The following is a 25594-nucleotide window of genomic DNA, read 5'->3' on the forward strand; positions in this document are numbered from 1 at the left end:
GAATCAGGTGTGTTAGCACTGAACTGGAAATGCGTGTCCCCAGGACCAGTGAAGAACAAGGATGTAATGTTAACAACCAACACGTGTCATGTGTAATCGGTCAATATGTCATCATGTGATATATAGATGTTTGAGTTGCCTTTACGAAACTTGACCTAGTGTAAATGTATGAACAGCGGCTATCAGCTGGTCTTTTAATTTGCGTGCTCTCAAAGGCATGTGTAGATTACTAATAGGCTACTTGCGAATTCAATTAAGAAGGAACTCATAATGACAGGGAATCTGCTCTGTGGTAACTATACATGACTGCCTGCACATGTTGATCGCCTGTGCTTATGTTAAAGGACGGCCATTCGCTGCCTCAACAGGCCGGACTAGTGCTGTGGCCTGCAATAGTCTTGTCGGGAACACTGCTAGAGACGTGTCCTCTCTGTCCCCTCTGCGTGGCCGTAGATGCAACAAGAGGCTATAATACATCATCTGGCCCATGCAATTTGTGCTGTGTTTTTTTACGACACAACATACAGAAGAAAAAAACGATATTTTATTTGGCATTCCTCTCATTAGTATCATATGTTTATAAAAACGTGTTTGATACAAAACATTTAGTGGCAACAAGCAAAGTATGGACAATACATTAGAGAGACACGCTTCTCCTGTATGTGACATTAGCAATAGAGAAACTCAGCTGAGGTATCTGTAAGACCACCCACTGGTCTTTAATTTCTGTCAGTCCATCTGTCTAACCATCTGTGTGTATGTGTCTTAGTTTTATCCTATAGTTTAGGGTTTTCCAAACTTTTTTACTGGGTAACACCCCCCCCCCATCGCACAAGCAAGCCACATCTATTTCTATGGGCACAAGCAATGTTCATGAAATTTTGTAGGATTAAAGCTTATTTCCCATAATTCTATACATTTTGTTATGGGATGCAGAGAAAATGTTGTCATTTTAAAACAAATTTCCTGCAATTCTACACATTCTGCTGATGCACTACCCAATATCGAAACTGCAGAGTAAGTTTGGAGTAAGTTGAAAGCCGGAGTGAGTTCCCTCTGCCGACCCCTCTTCTTCCCCATGCTGACCTTTCGCTCCCCCACAGTTTGGGAACCATTGCTATAGTTGATGTTCATGAATAGCACATACATTATTGACACATTGTTAAAACACAAGCAAAGGCAGGGGGAAATAAAAAATGACAGAAATCCCTCCATGTTCTTCTCCTTTTCCTCCTTCGTGGCCAAACAAGCTGCCAGAGGACGTGGCAACAGGAGGAAGATTCAGGGAAGGGCTGCCGAGACGACCTCTGTCCCTCTCTCTAGCTCTCCGGCCTGCTCTCCCTAGTCGCTGGGCCCTTGATGAGACGCTTGTTGCCTCTCTTCCCTGCTGGGCCACGAGGCTTGGCGAAGGCCTGCTTGAAAGCCTGCTGCTTTGGATGGACCTCATCATACAGGAACTCCTCTGTCAACTCATCCCCACTGTCAATCTCCATCTGTAAACAGACAATAACACAGAGTAAATGCACACTTCCACACAGACACAGAGCAGTATTGTGAAAACACAAAGACCCTATTGTGTGTACAATATGTGCATTTCAGTGGATTACCTTCTTGGCAACCTCCAGATGGTAATCCTTCTCCACCTCATCCAGCAGTCGACTCTTACAACTGGAGTACAGCATCCGCTCCTTAATGCTACAGCTGTACCCTGGCATGGAGTAGATGAACACTGAGAGGAAGAGAAAGAAGGCAAGGAAAAGATGGGTCATTCCACCTCAAAAAGCACAAGAAACAGAGTTGAGACCCAATTGTTCTGCTCAGAACGAAATGATAGGAAAATAATTTGGGTTCTAACCCTTGGTTTCAAATGCTACATTTTTTGCATTTGTGTCACAAATTCAATGCAAGATGTCACATATATTATAATTTTCAAACATTTCCAAATCATCCTAAAGCAACTCAATGATGTTACTTATAGATTGTTTGGGCATGAAGCGCGAAAATGCTATTATAGATACCATTCACTTGCATTGGATTTGTGCCACGAATACTAAAAGGTTTTGATCCCCATTAGCTTTTGCAGCTACTCTCCCTTGGGATCCACAAAAAACACAAAACAAAAGACAGATTCACTGATAGACAAGGACATTCACACAAGGTAAACAAAACCAAAAACATGGGTTGCTGTCATACCTTGTCTATAGACTGCTTACAGGGTAAGGAACCCAATATGTAATTTTGTAATTTGGGTGAATTTATCCCTTTAATACCTAATTGCAGGAACAGCACCACCTAGTGGTCAGAACCTGTTAATATCAGGATGTACGATGGGACATACACCTAACAACTTCAATGTCTAATTTCTCTAAACAGGGAAAAAAGCATCACAAAATTCACTGAGAATACATTACATGGGATGGAAAAACAGTACTCCAAGACGCAGCTGCATACTACTTGTCAGACATATAGAACTGATACTATATACTAAATTCAGCAAAAAAAGAAACATCCTCTCACTGTCAACATGCGTTTATTTTCAACAAACTTAACATGTGTAAATATTTGTCTGAACATAACAAAATTCAACAACTGAGACATAAACTGAACAAGTTCCACAGACATGTGACTAACAGAAATGGAATAATATGTCCCTGAACAAAGGGGGGGGGGGGGTCAAAATCAAAAGGAACAGTCAGTATCTGGAGTGGCCACCAGCTGCATTAAGCATCTCCTCCTCATGCACCTGCAAGTTCCCGGGCATTTATGGGGGGAATTGCCCTAGCCCTCACCCTCCAATCCAACAGGTCCCAGACGTGCTCAATGGGAATGAGATCCGGGCTCTTCGCTGGCCATGGCAGAACACTGACATTCCTGTCTTGCAGGAAATCACGCACAGAACGAGCAGTATGGCTGGTGGCATTGCATTGCTGGAGGGTCATGTCAAGATGAGCCTGCAGGAAGGGAACCACATGAGGGAGGAGGATGTCTTCCCTGTAACGCACAGCGTGGAGATTGCCAGCAATGACAACAAGCTCAGTCCGATGATGCTGTGACACGCCGCCCTAGACCATGACAGACCCTCCACCTCCAAAACGATCCCGCTCCAGAATACAGGCTTCGGTTTAACGCTCATTCCTTCAACGATAAATTAGAATCCGACCATCACCCCTGGTGAGACAAAACCGCGACTCGTCAGTGAAGAGCACCTTTTGCCAGTCCTGTCTGGTCCAGCGACGGTGGATTTGTGCCCATAGGCGACGTTGTTGCCGGTGATATCTGGTGAGGACCTGCCTTACAACAGGCCTACAAGCCCTCAGTCCAGCCTCACTCAGCCTATTGCGGACAGTCTGAGCACTGATGGAGAGATTGTGCACTCCTGGTGTAACTCGGGCAGTTGTTGTTGCCATCCTGCACGTTCACGCAGATGAGCAGGGACCCTGGGCATCTTTCTTTTGGTGTTCAGAGTCAGTAGAAAGGCCTCCTTAGTGTCCTAAAGTTTTCATAACTGTGACCTCAATCGCCTAACGTCTGTAAGCTGTCAGTGTCTTAACGACCATTCCACAGGTGCATGTTCATGAATTGTTTATGGTTCATTGAACAAGCATGGGAAACAGTGTTTAAACCCTTTACAATGAAGATCTGTGAAGTTATTTGGGATTTTTACGAATTATCTTTGAAAGACAGGGTCTTGAAAAAGGGACGTGAGTTTAATTGTTTGAGTGGGATTGTCGTGGGGTGTGGTGGGCCTATGGGTGGCTTTTGACCACATCTTATGATTCCTCATGTATAACTCATTGTTAGACAAAAGCTGGGTCCAAATCGGATGTTAGGTACTATATTTATTCAATATGAAATGAATCTTATGAACTAAAATTTCCAATTTGGGTGCAATCAATTACCTTCATTTCTCAAAGAACAAACTTTATTTCAACAAAATAATGTTGCAGTAATGCTAATCACATCCGTTTCTAACTACAGAAACGATTTCAGAACAATCTGAGATGGTGGGTGTCATGGCTTGCAGAAATGACATGGAACAACCAAGATATATTTTGGCATTCTAGTAGGAGATTGGACCAGCTGTAGGATTGGCCCTCATTGATGCGCTCTCTGTCACCTGGAGTTGCATGTCAAATGGTCCAGAACAAGGAAAGCACAAAGGACAATGCCCAAGGACTAGTCAGCCCTTCCCCCTCTGAGGGGCCAAAATGTATCACTCTGTTACAGTCGCCAGAGGACTGACTATTGAATGTGTGATAGAACAATACGATAGTATCCATGTTTGGTATCTATGTGAAATTTGTTCACTGAGGATAACTCTGATGCTACCTATATGGATGTATGATCTCTGTGGTTACTTGTATCTGGACAGAGTGAACTCTGAATGACTCCATGCAAAGGCATTTTATTGTCTTTTCAGGAATTCTGTGTTATTTACGTTGGTCTCATCCCCCACACAAGCCTTTAGATGCTGTGACATTATCATAGTGCACCATTTTATTTGTATGTAATTGAAGAGAGAGAGAGAGAGAGAGAGAGAGAGAGAGAGAGAGAGAGAGAGAGAGAGAGAGAGAGAGAGAGAGAGAGAGAGAGAGAGAGAGAGAGAGAGAGAGAGAGAGAGAGAGAGATGATCGATAACAGACTGACCAACAGATTCCAAGTAGTCCCCTTCGTGAGAGTGTTTATAGAGGAAGAAGTGATATCTGGGCGTGTCCGTGGGAACCCTGCAAGGCAGCTCACGGGTCTCTGTCGGGTCAGAATGGACCAGCTCTATAGTCTCTTTCTCTGTGTCCAACTTCTGCAACACACAAATATTACACAGCTAACACTGAGATGACTGTGTATGGCTCAGTCAGTGTGCTTTGGATCAGAATACATTGGTCAGTCATGGTGAGAATGTGGCCGCTAGAGATATCAATCATTTGTATTTGGTTGGCTAATGGCATTTATATATGGCTCACCAGCTGTATGTAGTTGATGCCTTTCTGTGCAAGTTGTTGTAGTGCCTGTTTGGCTTCCTCCTGCAGTGGGAAAGCAAGGCCCTGCAGTGTTTGGTGCTTACTCTCCACACTGGTCTCTGTTTTCACCTGCAGGGAGCAGCATACACATTAAATGAGACACCCACGTCATTGCTTGAATGAAAATGCAGGGTGACCAAGGTCAGGCACAGAATAAAACACGGTAGTGTTCACATACCTACACAACACATGGGTGTGTAAGGCTCTCTCTACTACCCCCTCTCTCTCTCTCTCTCTCTCTCTCTCTCTCTCTCTCTCTCTCTCTCCCCCCTCTCTCTCTCTCCCCCTCTCTCTCTCCCCTCTCTCAATCTCTCTCTCTCTCTCCCTTTCCCTCCCTCTCTCCCGCCCCACAGAGGTGGCTAGAGTTATTAATTCCCCTCAAATAATGTTCACCTTGAATTTGGTTTACTATCATTTTCAAAATTGTTCAAGTTGATACATTCCATTATTTGGGGTGGTGGTATTTAGTATACTAGGACTATCAGTTTTCTGTATCCCAGTTGCCAATCATGCAGGGTGACTGTAAAAAGCATGGTCATTATTTAAGGGGAATGTGTGAGCCTCTTTATCTTAACTAATGGGGGAATTCGCCGTTCTGGCCTCAGTTTGTGAAAACACACATGGTCACACAGACACAAGCATGCATGTCATAATAACTCACCTGCTTAACCCTTCCCTAGAAAAGTAACGACAACAAATCGTTAGAAACTGAGACATTGGTGAATACTGTACACATACACTGTGACTGCAATAAGCTGTGGAGTTGACGACATCACTGTAGGCGATGCTTGTCCCCTCACCTCGTTGATTTTGATTCTCCGCAGCTCCTGTTCAGCAGCTGTGAGTGGGGCAGGGCCGGAGCTGGAGGACACGTGACGGTGGTAGCCCTCGAGACAGATGTCCTCCTAGTGAGAGAAAATAAGAGGTCAGTCATTTCGGGAAGGCCCGAGGGCCAACAGTTCTAGCCTCATCATTAGTCATGTGAGACACAATAACCAAGAGGACGTCAAAGGGGTTTCAAATGGCTTCTACTGTACCTCCACTGTGCCAAACATCTCATCCTTCACATGACCACCACCAAACTCTTTCTTCACTGTGGCACGGGTGGCAGCGTACAGCATCTTCTGTCTCACCTGCAGTGGACATCAATGGGTGAATGACACATGGATCAGTGAAATGTGTTTGCTGTGATCATGAGAGTGTGTGTGTTGCACAGGTGCAACTTGCACGTACTGGAGATTGGTCAGGAGACCAGGAGATGAAGATCCACTCATATCCCTGGGCATTCTGGGAGTCGAGGCGGTACAGGATGTAGCAAGGCTCCTGGTCGTCCAGCAGAGGAAGTAGGAAGTGGTCATAGTCCTGGTCCCAGCTCTGTGTCGGCTCTCTGAATGCCCCAAGCACCAGCTGTTCTGAAAAAACAGAGCACAACTCATTACACACCTCGACCCTTCAACGTTTATTATTCAGCTACACGCGCGCGCGCACACGCGCACGCACGCACGCACGCACGCACACACGCACACACACACACACACACACACTTCATCTATTTCACTTCATGCACTCTTCTGGGCTCATCTTTCAACCCCTCTCGTGCTTTTTGTCAACACTTTGCTTAAATTAGCCTCAACACCTCAATGAACTATTCATCAGGTCTCGGGATCTGATCTGTATTAATCTCACTGGTGTATGGAGACCAGCCATTGAGTTGAAACTGTCACTGATTGACAGTAGCCTTGCAGTCCTGTCCTTGATGGCAGTTTTAGCAAATCCTCTCTCAATAATGTTTATAACATCTGAAAAGAGTGTCATGAAATGATCCAGGGTCACTTGGTTTGGCATGCACAACGACAGAGGAGCTTCTGTGTTTAAAATGTGATGCGTTGGTGCTATTTACTAGAAATCTTTCACTAATTGCTAGGACTATCAAATGAGGTCACAGACGAGATGCGCACACACACACTCGCAAAGAACAACTTAACGACATCCAACCACAAACAGATGATCAAAACATGAAGGCAAGTGCACACATGCCCATTCTTAAACCTGCATACACACATAGACCAAAAGTCCAATGTCCTTGAGGGGTGCAGGGGGATTTCTTGACCATCTATCACTGCAGTTGCTATTCTGAGCCCCAACGCATTCCAACTATCAGCACAGACACATACTTTCCATCAGCCAGTCACACACACGCACGTTTTGTTCTTCTATCCTCATGGGGACCTAAAATGTATTTCCATTCAAAATCCTAGTTTCCCTAACCCCTGACCCAAACCCTAAATCGTTATTTTAACCCTAAGCTAACCCTAAACTAAAAATACCCTTTGTCCTCATGGGGACGTGGGAAATGTCCCCATGAGGTACAATTTCCCTTGTTTTACTATCCTTGTACGGACTTTTACACACACATACACACACACTTATTTTGTCATATTACTGAGAGCTGCTGAGAGGATAGTATTGAGTGACCAGCTACTAAGGATCAGTGTTGTAGGACTCGAGATCTCGAGTCCAGTCTCGAGACCACATATTGAGTGTCTCGGGCTTGTCTTGGTGTCGGATACATTTGTACTTGGTCTTAAATCGGTCACGGACAGTGAGGACACATCATGTCTTCCTGAAACCAGTGGAGAAAAAAACTAAATTATCATCTTCCATTCAGTCAGCTCATAAAACTGCTTCGCCAGGTCAAATATATACACTTATTGAAAGATTAATCTATTACAGACATGTTTGCGCAGTGGTGAACCTATAGGCCTTCAATGTATGACAGGTTGGTGATACTGAAAGGACAGCAACCATAATACCAGCGCACTCATGTAGGAGAATGCACTTGTTGTAAAACCCAAAGGGCCAGTGGTGTAGTGGAGGGTATAGGCAGGTATACACTGTATACCCAATTGTTTTTCAGTGTGCACTTCTTAATCCCTACTGGTGTTTCTCAAAATAGTGTAGTAGAGGCAGTGGCAACCCATCATACGGGGCAGAGATCGTTTTGCATGTTATTTTGGCATTAATACGTGTCACATATCAGTTTGCAAACAATATCTTTTTTAAATGTAATAGTAATTGAGCTAATAAAGCCACATACAAACTTGGTCTTTTTTTTGCTTTCTTTAGTAAGGCAGCTCCAAAATGCAGGTGTTTTAGCCTAGCTCAGTGCTTTCTGTGGTGGTGGGGCAGCCAGAGGAAAATACAGAGCGTAGGGGTTGGTAATGTTCTCTAGTTGCGCCGTGATTGGCTCAGTGTTCTGTCAGTCATGGGGACACTTATTCACCACAAAATCTACGGGTAGAGCTAACAAATTTTAGCCCCTTAGGTGATACCATAGAGTTACATTAGAAGTGTCCATCTAAGAAGGCTCAAGGTCATTCGCCACAGATAAAATGACGTCAAATCACGTTATATCTACAGTGATTTGATTGGACTGATCATGTCAACATCATATTTTCAAAATCTTATCTAGCAAGCTAGCAGTCATCATCATGAATCAAGTTGACAATCTACTGGCAAATCCTTTTCAATCCTTGTCTTATGAAGAGAAATAATGAAGAGAAATGAATAATAAAACGTATCAGTGCTCACCGGCCATTGGACATCAACATTACACAACAAGTTTGAAATAAAAAAATCAACAATGAGTGGTTTGGAAGGAATCAGTGGCTAACTGAAAGCATTGCAAAGCAATCACTAGCCTTCTATTCAGTGGAGTGGGTGTGGGGTCCAAGCCTGGGTTTAAGGGTCTCTTTTCCAAGCTTAAAAGGATAAAGATTTAACATTGGCCATGCTGTCAATCCAGGATGACTTCTGCCATCTTCAAAACAACTGGAAACGTAGAAATGGGAAATCTCAGACTTCAGTGAGTTCAAGACAACTGAGAACTCTGAAAAAAATGAGCTCTGAATAGGAATATAAGTTTTGAACGGTCATCCAACTCGGAATTGCCGAGTCGGGAACCTGGGCCTCTTTCAAGAGCTCTGACCTGAAGATCACTGACGTCATCATGATTCGACCTTGTTTCTTTTCCAAGTTCCCAGTTGAATGCCAGACTTTGATGACAAAGTTTGATGACAAACAATGCCCACGAAGGACCGCCGCGCCACTTTCTTGTTCAAGTGAGCACAGCACAACAAGGTAAATCCAAAAATGTATTCAATGCTGCTGCATAAATTATATAATATTCCAAGGATATATGTATACTGTAGCTAAGAAATTAATACTAAGTGTATGTTGTGTAGTAAGCTGTTAGTATCCCATGTGCCTCTACCTAATAATCTCGTCCCTTTGCCCCCCTAGCTTGCTGTTCTTACTTGGTGGTGCACATATAGCCTATAGCCTGTTTTAGAGAAATGTAATAATCAAATCTATTTATCCTACGGTTCTGACTTGGTGTACAGGGAGAATACTGTAAGAAAGGCCCATGTTCCGAATTCTGTCATTGTACATTTCAAAAGTGCTGAAAATATAGTTAAATTGACCAAGTCCATCCTATCTGGCTCATTAATGTCTTAATCAAAATTACAGATTGCCTCTTATCCACTTTTTGTCCCCTTATGCCATAGTTTGTACATCTCAATTGTCAGTAGAAACCACATTTGTTTAAGCAAGTCAGCCATGTCAGCCGTGTTTTTTAAAATGCAGTAAATGAGGTTCAATTGAATGTTTCGCTGTCAGACAAGGCTCCGCTGATATCCAGGTGTAGCAGTGGTATATTATTGGGACTGCTGTTGAGACTGCAGTTTGGACAGCTTTATGTGCAGGCCAAAACAGTTTGTGGCCACCGTTTGTCACCATTACAGTGCAATGAATCTATTGTTTGGTGTTGTGGCTTTGCCGGGCATGCATCTAAAACATTTATTTTTGAGTTTGCCCCACCAAGATTTACATGCTAAAATAACCACTGAGTAGAGGTATACACCTTATCAATGATGTAGTACAGTAGAGAAATCATGCACAAAGTAGCCTACACAATCGCAAAGCCTGTGAAATATATTCACATGCCTGCAGCACACAGCCTAGTTTCAGTGGAACATCATCTGCAGGCAGCAAGAGCATGCGGCTCTCAACTGGTTTTGGTATGAAGCAGCTCACAGAAGAATGACATCAGTAGCGGGTAGGGTAGGAAAGACATTTCAATTTATGATATCTACCAGTAAATGCTAACTAAGGAAACAATGGGTATGCAACCCAGGTATTGAAAGAGTTTATTCTGAAGTGTTGCTTAGGCTATTTGTGATGCGTAATTGTCATCATGCGCTTTTTGCAGTGTATACAGTACATACATGGATGGGCCTGGGTGGATCCGGGGAGCCGGGCCCTAATAGGCCCACCCAATCTGAAACAAGATATGAAACAAACAGACAATCATAATATCTGTAAAAAATAAAATTAAAATAAAATTCCCAGTTAATGCTTCAAAACCAAATGTATAACAGGTTTTAAAGATAGGTTCTATTTGTCTCAACGTTCCATGACGTACACTAAGGCATTGTTGTGGGCAGAATAGATGGATGCAGTTCGATGCATGATTAATATAATTCACCAATACATTTCTTGGTAGTCCAAAAAATATTGCTATCAGGTTGTAAATCACAGCTGTCCTGGTACACTGTTTGCTGCCTCCATTCGGGATGCACTGTTTCAGTTTCAATGACTCAGTATTCTGGACAAAAAAATCAAATGTAACTAAGGATGGGAATGTCAATACAGTAAAACTAGCAAGGGCAATGATCACAAGTAAGTCATAAAGTAGCTAATAGACTAGCGTATCTATTTATGCAGGAAGCTAAAAACACGGAGCCTAATGATAGCTAGCTGGCTAGCTGCTAGGAGGATGTCATGTCATGCCATTGGAGGAGTGGGTGAGTGACTGACTTTTCCCCCTCGTGTAGTTTTTCGGTGGCTATACACAGCTAGAGATGCAGTTGTCATTTGGTTAGCTAGCAAGAACTTGAGTTACTGTTATCCAGTTAGCATATCTCTTGTGTTCGCAAATTCACTCTGGCTATCTATCACTTTGGCTATCTACTCCGATATCAGAGCACTCTTGTCTGAGTGTGCCAGAGTACAAAAATACTTATCAATTTACGAATGCGCAACACCCACTGAATATGACCAGTGTCAGTAAACGTAGGCAAAAAGTAATAGTTAGTCAAGAACGTTCCAGATAACATGTAAACAGCCTAACTGTCTCAGCCTCCAGTATTTTTTATGCTGCAGTAGTTTATGTGTCGGGGGGCTAGGGTCAGTTTGTTATATCTGGAGTACTTCTCCTGTCCTATTCGGTGTCCTGTGTGAATCTAAGTGTGCGTTCTCTAATTCTCTCCTTCTCTCTTTCTTTCTCTCTCTCGGAGGTCCTGAGCCCTAGGACCATGCCCCAGGACTACCTGACATGATGACTCCTTGCTGTCCCCAGTCCACCTGGCCGTGCTGCTGCTCCAGTTTCAACTGTTCTGCCTTATTATTATTCGACCATGCTGGTCATTTATGAACATTTGAACATCTTGGCCATGTTCTGTTATAATCTCCACCCGGCACAGCCAGAAGAGGACTGGCCACCCCACATATGCTCTCTCTAATTCTCTCTTTCTTTCTCTCTCTCTCTCGGAGGACCTGAGCCCTAGGACCATGCCCCAGGACTACCTGACATGATGACTCCTTGCTGTCCCCAGTCCACCTGACCGTGCTGCTGCTCCAGTTTCAACTGTTCTGCCTTATTATTATACGACCATGCTGGTCAATTATGAACATTTGAACATTTTGGCCATGTTCTGTTATAATCTCCACCCGGCACAACCAGAAGAGGACTGGCCACCCCACAGCCTGGTTCCTCTCTAGGTTTCTTCCTAGGTTTTGGCCTTTCTAGGGAGTTTTTCTTAGCCACCGTGCTTCTACACCTGCATTGCTTGCAGGGTTTTAGGCTGGGTTTCTGTACAGCACTTTGAGATATCAGCTGATGTGCAAAGGGCTATATAAATACATTTGATTTGATTTGATTTAACCAGCTCTGCTACGGGTAAAATAGCCAGAGTGAGCTGTTCTCTCATTTGTGTGTGGATGTAGCTAGCTAGCAAACTAGCCAACTTTAGCCAGTTAGCTTGGGTGCTTGGTTGGGACAGGCATGTATTGGCAGGCAAGCTGCAGAAAGATGAGGAGGCTACAGTTCCCCATCGTTTATCAGTGCAATTTTGACAGCCAACTAGCTGAAAAAGTTTGAGAGGGTTTATCTAATGTTCCTTCTTTAGATTTAAAAAACAACAACATGTTTTTATTTAACCAGGCAAGTCAGTTAAGAACAAATTCTTATTTTCAATGACGACCTAGGAACAGTGGGTTAACTGCCAGGGGCAGGGGCAGAACGATAGATTTGTAACCTTCCGGTTACTAGTCCAACGCTCTAACCACTAGGCTAACCTGCCACCCCAGGTTTGGCTGTCATTGTAAATAAGAATTTGTTCTTAACTGACTTGCCTAGTTAAATAAAGGTGGAATAAAAATAAATAAAAAATACTTGCCCGACTGTTGGCCCATAGGCCTCCTGGAAACAGGCCCAGACATCAGAGTCTAGACACGGCCCTTAAACTACCCAGAGACAACCCAAAAAAGAGCCAGTCACCACATCCATATCAGTCAGAAAGTCTCAGATTACTACAATATGACAAATGGCCCAGATAGAGTGTCAGTAGGCCCAGACAAGATGTCCCAAATAAGATGTAAACATCCCAGATGTACATCATGAAATGTCCTGTTGCCTCATGGTCTGTTTCACACATGCACAGTCTGGCACATAGCATGAATGCCTTTCACACAGCTAATGAACAGCTGCACTAACTACTGTGTCATTCTTATTTGAAAACAAATCATGATGACTAATGAATGTTATATTTATTGATTGCACCTCAGGTGCTGAGGTGCAATCAACAGGTTTTGTCATTGGCATCATTAGACAGTGAGTCCAATGAGGACTCCGGTCATATTTTCCATAACCCTTTCGAATGAGGGTTCAATGTAACTTCATATCTCAACTGGATCATATAAACCTTGACAACATGCCAACCATTACAAAGTTGAGTAAAGCTGTCAGTCTCTCTTGCAATCCCTTTCATCAGACTGAATGCATCATCTGACCAAACACATGTGGCCTCAGTTACCCAACACATTGTGAAATGTTTTCTCCATTAGCAGCATCCACACAATCAAGGGACTGAACAGCAGAACAACAAACAACATACCAGGCGGTGTCAGAGGAAGGCCTAAAAAATGGACAAAGCCTTCAGCCACCCAAGCCAAAGACTGTTCACTCTGCTACCTTCGGGCATACAGTACCAGAGCATCATCTGTCGGACCAGAAGGCTCACAGACAGCTTCTACCCCAAAGCCATTAGACAGCTACATTGTTAATCAAATGGTTATCCGTCTATCTGTATTGACCCTACCTATGCACACTCACAATACTATACACTCGCACACACTACACTGACACTCTCACACAAACTCACACACACTGCATGCGCGGGCGCGCACACACGCATAACGACACCGCACGCGCGGCTGCTGTTCTTTCTTTTACTGTTATTATTATCTATCCTGATGCCTAGTCACTTTACACTGCCTTTATGTACATATCTACCTCAAATACCTTGTACCCCTGCACAGTGATATGGCACTTCCTGTATATAGCTTAATTCTTGTGTATTTTATTGAGTTACTATTTTTAACTCTGCATCATTGGGAAGGGCCTGTAAGTAAGCCTTTCACGGTAAAGTCTACACCTGTTGTATTCGGCGCATGTGACAAATAAAATTTGATTTGATTTTTGGGTTAACTCTCACACACACCTTCACAAACACACACATCCTGATACAAACACAGAGTTAGAACAATTTAATCACATAATAGGTGAAATAATTAAAGTTATCAATTTAATATCAATTAATATCAATTTTATGTCAACTCTGCCAGACCAAGATCCCTCCTGTCCTGCCAAGATCCCTCCCTCCTGCCCAACCGCTGTCCCCTGGGTTACTCACCATCCTGGATCCGCACCTTGATGAGGCGGACAGCTCCACCCCTTGCTCTGGCCAAGAACTCCCTTAGTTCCGGCGTGACAACAAGAACCAGAAACATTGTGGGTCAGCAAGAAGTCTGTCCCACCCTCCGGGTGCTGTAGGGGGGAGGGGTTGAGAGACGGTAGAGCCAAACCAAGTCCCAGAGCGGACGGTGGAGATTCAGCCCAGACAAAGAGAGACACAATGGGATAACCTGTGGCAATAAAAGCGCTGATAAAGTCTGTGTGACGAAGCGCTGGTCTAAGTGTCTGAAATCGCTGCGTGAGTGTATGAGGTCTTTGAGTGAGTGGGACAGTATGAGAGGGGGACACAGCTCGAGTAACTGGGGCAGGATCATGTGCGTTCAGAGAGGGAACCTGATCCCCTCTCTCCCAAATTTAGCTGCCACTGACTGTCCAGCCTTGGGTGTCTGCCTCCCCACCCCCACCCCACCATGGTCTGCTTGAGAGACAGAAAAGTGACACGAAAACCTTATAATCACACTCACCTGAGGCCCTGACCCAGTGACATTTCTGTTAAAGGGTTGTCAACTATGTTTAAATGTGATTTGGTGCACTGGAGAGAAGTGGTTGGAGGACTGAGGATTCACATGACAAAGACTGACAAAGATATGTCTTTGGTGGACATGTATGTTATGTTTATGGCACACTGTCACAAGGGAACATTTGTGTTAATGCACAGTTCACAGCCATGAAGAATAACAATGGTCCAAGTATTGAAACGAACGGCACACCCGTTAATTATATTTCCCGGTGATTGAACTTAATGCCCTCCTTTTGTAACACTGATTTCTATTGTTACCTAGAAAACCATTTCCAAAAGCCTTTGGGCAAACGCCAAGTGTGTTCAGATTATCTAAGAGAATGAGATACCAACTAGACCAAAGGCCTTGGTCAAATCAATGAATATGACCCCTGTGACATAAACAGCTGTGCTTAAGTTCAGCCGCGGCAAGCCATTCCCTGGTGCGTGGTTGTCTAATACCGAAAGGAATTCAGATCATAAAATAATCCCATTAATATTAACAGCATTCGATCCCAGTTTACTTGCTACTGTATGTCCAGTTTTTTTGTGGTTTAAACCAGATCAAAAGGATCATGTGTTGAGTGATTGGAAACGTTACGACTGTCTTTCTTCTGGACACCTCAGCTCAAGGATGGACCTATGAACGTCACAGTGTTTTTGGGTGTTCGTCTCTCCTGAGACACCTGCATGAACTCCCCATAGTGGTTTTATGCATGTAACTAGTTGATGGTTTTTTTTGGTCACCTTTTATTGAAGACGTCAAAGTGTGTGTGCAACTGAAAAGCTACGCTGAATGGATTATCAGAAAATAAAAATCCCCCTTGCATTATTTTAATTATGTTATGTTTAACTGTGAAAGTGAAACTGTTAAGTGAGTTTCTGATACAGGTTGTCAGACTCATGAGGTGCAATCAACAGTCAGGTTTTGTCATGAGTATCGTTAGACAGTTTGGATTGAACTATACACTGAATGTAAAAAAAAATAGGAAAACCTTCCTAATATTTAGTTGCACCCCCTTTTGCCCTCAAAACAGCCTCAATTCGTCGTGGCATGGACTCTACAAGGTGTCGAAAGGGTTCCACAGGGATGCTGGCCAATGTTGGCTCCAATGCTTCCCACAGTTGTGTCAAGTCGACTGGATGTCCTTTGGGTGGTGGACCAATATTGATACACATGGGAAACTGTTAAGCATGAAAAACCCAGCAGCATTGCAGTTCTTGAGACTCAAACCGGTGCACCTGGCACCTACTACCTTACCTCGTACAAAGGCACTTAAATACACTGCTGAAAAAAATAAAGGGAACACTAAAATAACACATCCTAGATCTGAATGAAATATTCTTATTAAATACTTTTTTCTTTACAAAGTTGAATGTGCTGACAACAAAATCACACATAAATGATCAATGGAAATCAAATTTATCAACCCATGGAGGTCTGGATTTGGAGTCGCACTCAAAATTAAAGTGGAAAACCACACTACAGGCTGATCCAACTTTGATGTAATGTCCTTAAAGCAAGTCAAAATGAGGCTCAGTAGTGTGTGTGGCCTCCACGTGCCTGTATAATATATAATAATAATAATATATAATAATAATATATGCCATTTAGCAGACGCTTTTATCCAAAGCGACTTACAGTCATGTGTGCATACATTCTACGTATGGGTGGTCCCGGGGATCGAACCCACTACCCTGGCGTTACAAGCGCCATGCTCTACCAACTGCTCTACCAACTGAGCTACAGGACCACCTGTATGACCTCCCTACAATGCCTGGGCATGCTCCTGATGAGGTGGCGGATGGTCTCCTGAGGGATCTCCTCCCAGACCTGGACTAAAGCATCCGCCAACTCCTGGACAGTCTGTGGTGCAACGTGGCTTTGGTGGATGGAGCGAGGCATGATGTCCCAGATGTGCTCAATTGGATTCAGGTCTGGGGAACAGGCGGGCCAGTCCATAGCATCAATGCCTTCCTCTTGCAGGAACTGCTGACACACTCCAGCCACATGAGGTCGAGCATTGTCTTGCATTAGGAGGAACCCGGGGCCAACCGCACCAGCATATGGTCTCACAAGGGGTCTGAGGATCTCATCTCGGTACCTAATGGCAGTCAGGCTACCTCTGGCGAGCACATGGAGGGCTGTGCGGTCCCCCAAAGAAATGCCACCCCACACCATGACTGACCCACCGCCAAACCGGTCATGCTGGAGGATGTTGCAGGCAGCAGAACGTTCTCCACGGCGTCTCCAGACTCTGTCACGTGCTCAATGTGAAACTGTTTTCATCTGTAAAGAGCACAGGGCGCCAGTGGCAAATTTGACAATATTTTGCTGTTCTCTGGCAAATGCCAAACGTCCTGCACGGTGTTGGGCTGTAAGCACAACCCCCACCTGTGGACGTCGGGCCCTCATTACCACCCTCATGGAGTCTGTTTCTGACCGTTTGAGCAGACACATGCACATTTGTGGCCTGCTGGAGGTCATTTTGCAGAGCTCTGGCAGTGCTCCTCCTTGCACAAAGGCGGAGGTAGCGGTCCTGCTGCTGGGTTGTTGCCCTCCTACACGTCTCCTGATGTACTGGCCTGTCTCCTGGTAGCGCCTCCATGCTCTGGACACTACGCTGACAGACACAGCAAACCTTCTTGCCACAGCCCGCATTGATGTTCCATCCTGGATGAGCTGCACTACCTGAGCCACTTGTGTGGGTTGTCGACTCTGTCTCATGCTACCACTAGAGTGAAAGCACCGCCAGCATTCAAAAGTGACCAAAACATCAGCCAGGAATTATAGGAACTGAGAAGTGGTCTGTGGTCACCACCTGCAGAACCACTCCTTTATTGGGGGCGTCTTGCTAATTGCCTATAATTTCCACCTGTTGTCTATCCATTTGCACAACAGCATGTGAAATGTATTGTCAATCAGTGTTGCTTCCTAAGTGGACAGTTTGATTTCACAGAAGTGTGATTGACTTGGAGTTAAATTGTGTTGTTTAAGTGTTCCCTTTATTTTTTTGAGCAGTGTATATTCTTGCCCATTCCTCCTCAATGGCAGACATACACAATCCATGTCTCAATTGTCTCAAGGCTGAAAAATATATTTTCTTAACCTGTCTCCTTCCCTTCATCTACACTGATTGACATGGATTTAACAGGTGACATCAATAAGGGATCATAGCTTTCACCTGGTCAGTCTGTCATGGAAAGAGCAGGTTTTTGTAATATTTTGTACATTGTGTACAACCTCTTCTACTCTAGCAAATTCACTCACGTTGGTCTCTTGAATGGGCCAGGAAGGATTTTGTTTTTGAATGACCGTTTCTTTTGTGTGGAATGTCAAAATCAAACCAAAGTATATAAGAGTGTTGTTGTAATAGAACCCACTGTACAAAACATTTTGGTAACAGTATATATTTTTTATTAGGAACATTGAAATCATGTATTTCATGGCTTGTAAAAAAAAAGGGGGGGTTGAAGTAATTAGTTCTATAATAAAGAATATACATGATCTTTTTGTGAAAAGAACTTGGTTGTAGTGCACTATTGTGTTCTCACCACAAGTAGTTGAGAAAAATTTAACTGGGGACAGTAGTTAAAACAATACTAGAACAGAATTTTAATTCAATGTTCTGAAAAACTGGCCAGCGGTTAGAAACCATTTCAAGAACCCTACGTTCCAATTCCCTGAAACGTCTCATAATTATAATACCATTACTAGTAGATGCGGCTATAAAATTAAGCATCCCAAACACATGTGTTAATTGTACATTTTAATTTCCCACTTTACAAGACCTCTTTTCTAGTTTGTTGCAGCAAACAACTATTGTCAATTTCCACATCTGTGACATCAAATCGCAGCTTTCAGAGCATCGCCAATTGACATTGTTCAAAAGGTAGACATGCTCCTTTTCAAGAAGAGAGTGATAATGCAGTCTAATGTAAATCTTGTGTTGTTTTTTTAATCACCACTAGAAAGGTTGAGTTTCTCTGTGGGCACATGCATTCTTGTATCTTATCTTTGGCCCAATTACTTTACTTCAGGGGCTTTCAGTAGCCTTTTATGACTTGGTGGGTTAATCATTCCCATGTCCCTGCTTGCTTTGTCATACTCCCATAACGTGCACTGCCCTTTGAGTGGTTGTGCGGGTATGGAGGGAGGAGCTATTGAATAATATGTGAACCTTAGATTGTTTACCTAAAGGGCAGATTGTGCCAGAGGTAAAGCATTCATTCATACACTTCACCAGCTGAACACACCCTCCTGTAGATATTAACCCGTCAGTTGATACGAGTCTACAGACACACTTGACTGCAGGTAGCCTAGCGGTTACGAATATTCAGTCAATAACATAAGTCACCGGTTCGAATCCCCATGCCGACAAGGTAGAAGTCTGCTGTTTTGCCCTTGAGCAAGACAGTTAACACCCAACAACTGCTCGCCGGGCAGGGATGTCATGGACTTCAGTTAAGGCAGCCCCCTGCACCTTTAGCACAATTGAATAGGTACAGTATCCCCTTTCACTTCCCATTAGAAATGTACTGTGCTTGTACATTATATCAACAACTGTGCTAATGATGTGTTGCTCACTGACAGTGTATATGTAGAAGTAATCTTGCTTAACCCAGAACTAAAGTCTCGCGGAATTGGTCAGCTGCTCAATTAAGTTCTGGGTCCATACATGTTTAGGGATTCATGAAATGCTATAACGAGGAGCGGAACTGAACCGAGGCGCTCCACCCCCTCTCTTTAAGTAATGGGCCGAATGTTCCATCCCCTTCAGAAGTTCGAAAGATGATAACACCTGCGAAATCATGATTTGTCCAAATAACCAGTGACGAAAAACCCAAACATAAAAATGTTATGAAAAACTACTGCTGCTCAAATCCTATGCATCCCATTCAGTCCCAACAGATTGTGCATGTAAACTGAGACAATCTTTCCACGTGAGATTAAGGTAGAACCTGTTTAGGAACATGAACATACATACATTTCACCACTCATTCACACACAGAAGTCAGACACTTGTTAGAAAATGAAAACATATTTAATGTTACAAGTATAAAAGAACAGAAAATCAGACCATTTATATACCTGAAGTCCTACATATTTACAATCAACTTGATTTACCACACACGCCATAGAAAAATTGTCCTAGAGCTGGATGTGCTGACACCTGCTGGTTTTAAATGGGATCTCACTTCGCCTGTGGCCTCCATCAGTGACCCACTCAGAGCATTTCTCTCTCTATCAATCGTCAATGGTGGGGAGCCAGAATGCCTGCAGAGGACAAAACAGACTTACTGAGCATTCATGTACTATATGTTAGATTGGTGTGCATTCAACCCAAGTAATCTTACCATGTTTGAACAAGCACTAGCAAAAGTCATGAATTTGGGGTTGAACTGAAGACAGGTGACGGGACCCGTGTGCTTCCCATCCAGAACAGCCACCTTCATCCCACTCTCTGCATTCCAAACATGGACCTTCCCATCTTCAGAGCCTGAGAAACAACCACCCGTCAGACCACGGAAAACCCAGAGGGAGCTGAACTAGACTGTTTTTAGGTTAGGTTTAATTTGCAGTTTCAAATAACTACTAACAAACAATACTGTGGTAGAATGGGAAGACAATTGGAACTGTCCCGTCTTACTTTACAGAACATAGAGCCTGTCACCTCACCTACCCAGTCTGTGTGGACTTACCAATCATAATGAACTGAGAATCAGGAGTGAAGGAGGCCTCCAGCGTCACCGCTTTGCTGTTGTTGTAGCCCTACAGGACAGAGGAGAGCTTCTATAAATACAGGCCGGTCATCTCTCTTGTATTGCATGACAATATCCATTTACTAAACATTTACAACTTGCTGTTAAATCTATATCAAGAGTATCCGTCGTGATTTTAAGTGTCTATAAATGTGTATGATCTCGCACCCCAAAGGAATGCATCACAGCTCCCTTGAAGGCGTCGAGGAGGCGGAGGGCACCCCCATTGGTTGAGACAAGGATGAGCTTCCCATCGTTGCTGAACTTGAGTCCTGTCCACTCGCACGTACGGTCGTACTGCAGCTTGAAGGTAGCAAAAGGGCCCTATTGAGAAGCAAACAAAACAAAAACGCTCTGAAGACAGCCATCTACCACTGGCCCCCACCCGAAGCTCTCAATACAAACCACCAACACAAACACACAGAAATAGATCACACAAAACAGAGAATACACCACATACATCCTTTCCTAAAAACTCAAAATAGTCATAGTCCTGAAATGAATTACCTTGTCAAAGGACCGCAGGTCGTACAGTTTGACCATCTCCGAGTTCACGCCAGCAGCAAAGATCAGACCCTCCGGATCAAATGAGCAAACTGGCTTCCCCTGTAGGTGCATCAGGCCCTGGTAGTGTGATGGAGAGAAAGAGAGAGAGGAAAGGGACATTTAATCCAGCACAATTAGAGTTTATCTAGAGTAAATTGATCTGCAATGTCAAGGAGAATTAGAGAAGGGAACCAACCTGGCAGTTTGGAGACCGCAGATCCCATAGCCGGATTGTCTTGTCTAAAGATCCTGAGATAAACGTGTCATCCACAGGGGACATGGAGAGAGACGTCACTCTGAAACAACATTCAAGTTAAAGGTACAGAAACATCTACCATGATGAAATGAACACCTGATATTTCTAAAAAATTAAATGGTTATACAAACAATAGTTAAGTAATAGTACAGTAATGCAGCCTAAACAGTCTCTCTGCTTCAGTCCTCACCGTTTGTTGTGTCCAGGAAAGTACCGGATGTACTTGTTGTCATGGAGGGAGAGGTACCGGATAGTGTCTGCAGTGATCATAACAGTTATGGTTTAAGGGCAGAAGACAAGACAGCATGGCATTTCAATTAATCACCACACCACTAAAGAGCAAGTAGAGCTACCGATCCTGGAGGCAGTGGGCAGGTTGGATGAGTGGGCTCCACCCTAGGCAAGGCAGTGGCCTGTACAGTTAGCTCCTGTATTGGGCAGAATCACAGACCCTCAAACTGTACAAACAACTACCTCAGACCAGGGTGAGCTTGACAACACGGTCAGGCTGTTGGGAAATCCATGAGAACAATCTTCAGCATGAATACAATAAGTAACTCCTAAAAGATGCAAGACAAGAATTACATGGACAACTGCTTATTTAAAAGAGCCTGATTACAAATCTCCTCTTCGAACTAACATACCATCAATTTTGTTGGAGCTGTAGACCACAGTGTTGGCTGCATGTGTGTACCTGATCAGATCCACTCCATACTTCTTACTATAGAGGGTCCGCTTGGGTCTGGACCAGCACAGGTTGGAGAAAGAAACAATAACATTAGATTGCTGGCAAAGAAATTTATAGCCAAGCCAATGTACATCTTAAAATCCCCATAACATAAAAGGTATGAAAACGGACAGTGAAAGTGGATTCCTAGTCAGTTGCACAATTGAATGCATTCAACCGAAATGTGTCTTCCGCATTTAACCCAACCTCTCAATCAGACAATCTTAATAAGCGGGTAACAATTGCCACAAATATCTGGACTAACACATGTTTTTTTGTTTTGTTGTTTACGTCGACTACGGACACAATAATACACCTAACACGCTTGTGTGAAAATTAGATTAAATACAAGTCATAGTTTTGTTACCGATCTACCAAGCCAGACATAGATCCTCTCAAACTCTGCTAGCTTCTGAACTCGAGCCCGAGGATTGTGCATTACGCAGTAGGCCTCACTACAACTAGCGGAACAGATGCTAACTACAGCACATAGGTCGGCCTACCGTAATAACATGCAGTGCGGCAAAATCAGTCGATTTATATTAATTTAATGTATGTCTTACTTTCCCTCCTGGCAGTCGTATAAAACTAGGGAGTCGTCGTCGCTGCTAGAAATGATGGTTTCGCCGTTTGAGCTGAAATCAAAACAGTTGATTTTGTCTGAATTTTCCCGGAAAACCTTTGCAACCCTGAAGCTCCGCAGCACATTGTCCGTCAGCTTCATGATGGCCTCTTTGATTGAGGGGGCGCAGACCCTCGTTTTTTACTGAATGTAATATTTGAGAATCTATTTCAGTGCTTTTTTAAATCCAATCGTTACTATTATGTAAATATAACTTAACGTTTCAACGAATTTAAAGAAAGCCCGCCTGGGATACTCGCTATCCGAGTCATGGAAAAGCACCGCCTTCGACACCTCGGCTACGCGCAAATTCCACAAACACGCGCATCAATAACTCTCGCGATACATACAACTATCGCGGAAGTCAGTTCATGTTTCGCGCACAACCAATCGCTCGCCTGGACAAGAAAAGAGCATAGAGAAGAAAAAAAATCGAGCAGAGAAATATTTTTAAATACGCATATTGACAATAACTGTAACTAACTTATCCGTCATACAATAATCCAGGCGGTGCCTGTCAAATCAAGAATAAATGAAGTAACAATGCAGGTGAGTTTGCAGTCATTGCTTTCGGAAAATGATTGCAGACCCTTCTTTTTCGCAGCTTTTGGAAGGGAGTTACATACACTCATGGCTCTGTATAATGCTGTGCGTTTCCTTGAATTTGTTCTGGACCTGGGCATCCGATTGGTTCCTTCATGAACACCACCCCCACGAGCATCTCATTGGTTCCTGCATGAACATTGTCGTCAGCTCAACTTTCCCCATTGAGCTTGTCTCTGTGCCTCGATCTAGGTCATGCAAAATTTAAAATGGCTGTGTTCGCTTTAGCAATCTCACTGGAATAATGGCCTCCTCCATTCCTGTCGTTATTGAAAGAGATTGTAATAATATCTCAAAACAGGACAACTTAAAATGTTAGATCCCTCACTTCCAAGGCAGTCATAGTCAATGAACTAATCACTGATCATAACCTTGATGTGATTGGCCTGACTGAAACATGGCTTAAGCCTGATTCATTTACTGTGTTAAATGAGGCCTCACCTCCTGGCTACACGAGTGACCATATCCCCCGCGCATCCCGCAAAGGCGGAGGTGTTGCTAACATTTACGATAGCAAATTTCAATTTACAAAAAAAACAAAAACATGTTTTCGTCTTTTGAGCTTCTAGTCATGAAATCTATGCAGCCTACTCAATCATTTTTTATAGCTACTGTTTACAGGCCTCCTGGGCCATATACAGCGTTCCTCTCCTCATTGAGTTCCCTGAATTCCTATCGGATCTTGTAGTCATAGCAGATAATATTCTAATCTTTGGTGACTTTAATATTCACATGGAAAAGTCCAGACCCACTCCAAAAGGCTTTCGGAGCCATCATTGACTGAGTTGGTTTTGTCCAACATGTCTCTGGACCTACTCACTGTCACAGTCATACTCTGGACCTAGTTTTGTCCCATGGAATAAATGTTGTGGATCTTAATGTTTTTCCTCACAATCCTGGACTATCGGACCACCATTTTATTACGTTTGCAATTGCAACAAATAATCTGCTCAGACCCCAACCAAGGAACATCAAAAGTCGTGCTATAAATTCACAGACAACACAAAGATTCCTTGATGCCCTTCCAGACTCCCTCTGTCTACCCAAGGACGCCAGAGGACAAAAATCAGTTAACCACCGAACTGAGGAACTCAATTTAACCTTGCGCAATACCCTAGATGCAGTTGCACCCCTAAAAAAAACTAAAAACATTTCTCATAAGAAACTAGCTCCCTTGTACACAGGAAATACCCGACCTCTGAAGCAAGCTTCAAGAAACGGAACGGAAATGGAGCCACACCAAACTGGAAGTCTTCCGACTAGCTTGGAAAGACAGTACCGTGCAGTATCGAAGAGCCCTTACTGCTGCTCGATCATCCTATTTTTCCAACTTAATTGAGGAAAATAAGAACAATCCAGAATTCCTTTTTGATACTGTCGCAAAGCTAACTAAAAAGCAGCATTCCCCAAGAGAGGATGGCTTTCACTTCAGCAGTAATAAATTCATTAACCTCTTTGAGGAAATGATCAGGATTATTAGAAAGCAAATTACAGACTCCTCTTTAAATCTGCGTATTCATTCAAAGCTCAGTTGTCCTGAGTCTGCACAACTCTGCTAGGACCTAGGATCAAGAGAGACACTTAAGTGTTTTAGTACTATATCTCTTGACACAATGATGAAAATAATCATGGCCTCTAAACCTTCAAGCTGCATACTGGACCCCATTCCAACTAAACTACTGAAAGAGCTGCTTCCTGTGCTTGGCCCTCCTATGTTACACGGCTCTCTATCCACCGGATGTGTACCAAACTCACTAAAAGCGGCAGTAATAAAGCCTCTCTTGAAAAAGCCAAACCTGGACCCAGAAAATATTTTTAAAAACTATCGGCCTATATAGAATTGTCCATTCCTCTCAACATTTTTAGAAAAGGCTGTTGCAAAGCAACTCACTGCCTTCCTGAAGACAATGTATACAAAATGCTTCAGTCTGGTTTTAACCCCATCATAGCACTGAGACTGCACTTGTGAAGGTGGTAAATTACTTTTTAATGGCATCAGACCGAAGCTCTGCATCTGTCCTCATGCTCCTAGACCTTAGTGCTGCTTTTGATACCATCGATCACCACATTCTTTTGGAGAGATTGGAAACCCAAATTGGTCTACACGGACAAGTTCTGGCCTGGTTTAGATCTTATCTGTCGGAAAGATATCAGTTTGTCACTGTGAATGGTTTGTCCTCTGATAAATCAACTGTAAATTTCAGTGTTCCTCAAGGTTCCGTCTTAGGACCACTATTGTTTTCACTATATATTTTACCTCTTGGGGATGTCATTCGAAAACATAATGTTAACTTTCACTGCTATGCGGATGACACACAGCTGTACATTTCAATGAAACATGATGAAGCCCCAAAATTGCCCTCGCTAGAAGCATGTGTTTCAGACATAAGGAAGTGGATGGCTGCAAACTTTCTACTTTTAAACTCGGACAAAAACAGAGATGCTTGTTCTAGGTCCCAAGAA

General features: G+C 43.4%; 2 protein-coding genes across 3 annotated transcripts; both read right to left on the minus strand.

The window, feature by feature from the left end:
• Positions 1-822: 822 nt before the first annotated feature.
• LOC118400022 (twinfilin-2-like) lies at positions 823-14391 on the minus strand. The gene is made up of 9 exons (XM_035796357.2): positions 14054-14391; positions 6252-6430; positions 6056-6151; positions 5819-5923; positions 5680-5694; positions 4962-5087; positions 4648-4798; positions 1608-1729; positions 823-1493 (listed from the first exon to the last, which is right to left on the minus strand). The coding sequence occupies exons 1-9, from the start codon at positions 14148-14150 to the stop codon at positions 1320-1322; spliced, it is 1065 nt and encodes a 354-aa protein (XP_035652250.2). The 5' UTR covers positions 14151-14391; the 3' UTR covers positions 823-1319.
• A 5246-nt stretch (positions 14392-19637) lies between these two features.
• On the minus strand, positions 19638-23136 carry LOC118400019 (WD repeat-containing protein 82). 2 transcript variants are annotated; one of them, XM_035796354.2, is made up of 9 exons: positions 23013-23136; positions 21824-21921; positions 21370-21436; positions 21120-21219; positions 20885-21001; positions 20546-20701; positions 20318-20387; positions 19973-20115; positions 19638-19892 (listed from the first exon to the last, which is right to left on the minus strand). In XM_035796354.2, the coding sequence occupies exons 1-9, from the start codon at positions 23021-23023 to the stop codon at positions 19863-19865; spliced, it is 792 nt and encodes a 263-aa protein (XP_035652247.1). In that variant the 5' UTR covers positions 23024-23136; the 3' UTR covers positions 19638-19862. The 2 variants fall into 2 exon arrangements, with proteins under 2 accessions (XP_035652247.1, XP_035652246.1); XM_035796353.2 differs by lacking the exon at positions 23013-23136 and adding an exon at positions 22470-22992.
• Between the last annotated feature and the right edge of the window lie 2458 nt (positions 23137-25594).

The sequence above is a fragment of the Oncorhynchus keta genome, chromosome 21 (assembly GCF_023373465.1).
Source record: "Oncorhynchus keta strain PuntledgeMale-10-30-2019 chromosome 21, Oket_V2, whole genome shotgun sequence".
In the NCBI taxonomy this organism is placed as follows: Eukaryota; Metazoa; Chordata; class Actinopteri; order Salmoniformes; family Salmonidae; genus Oncorhynchus; species Oncorhynchus keta.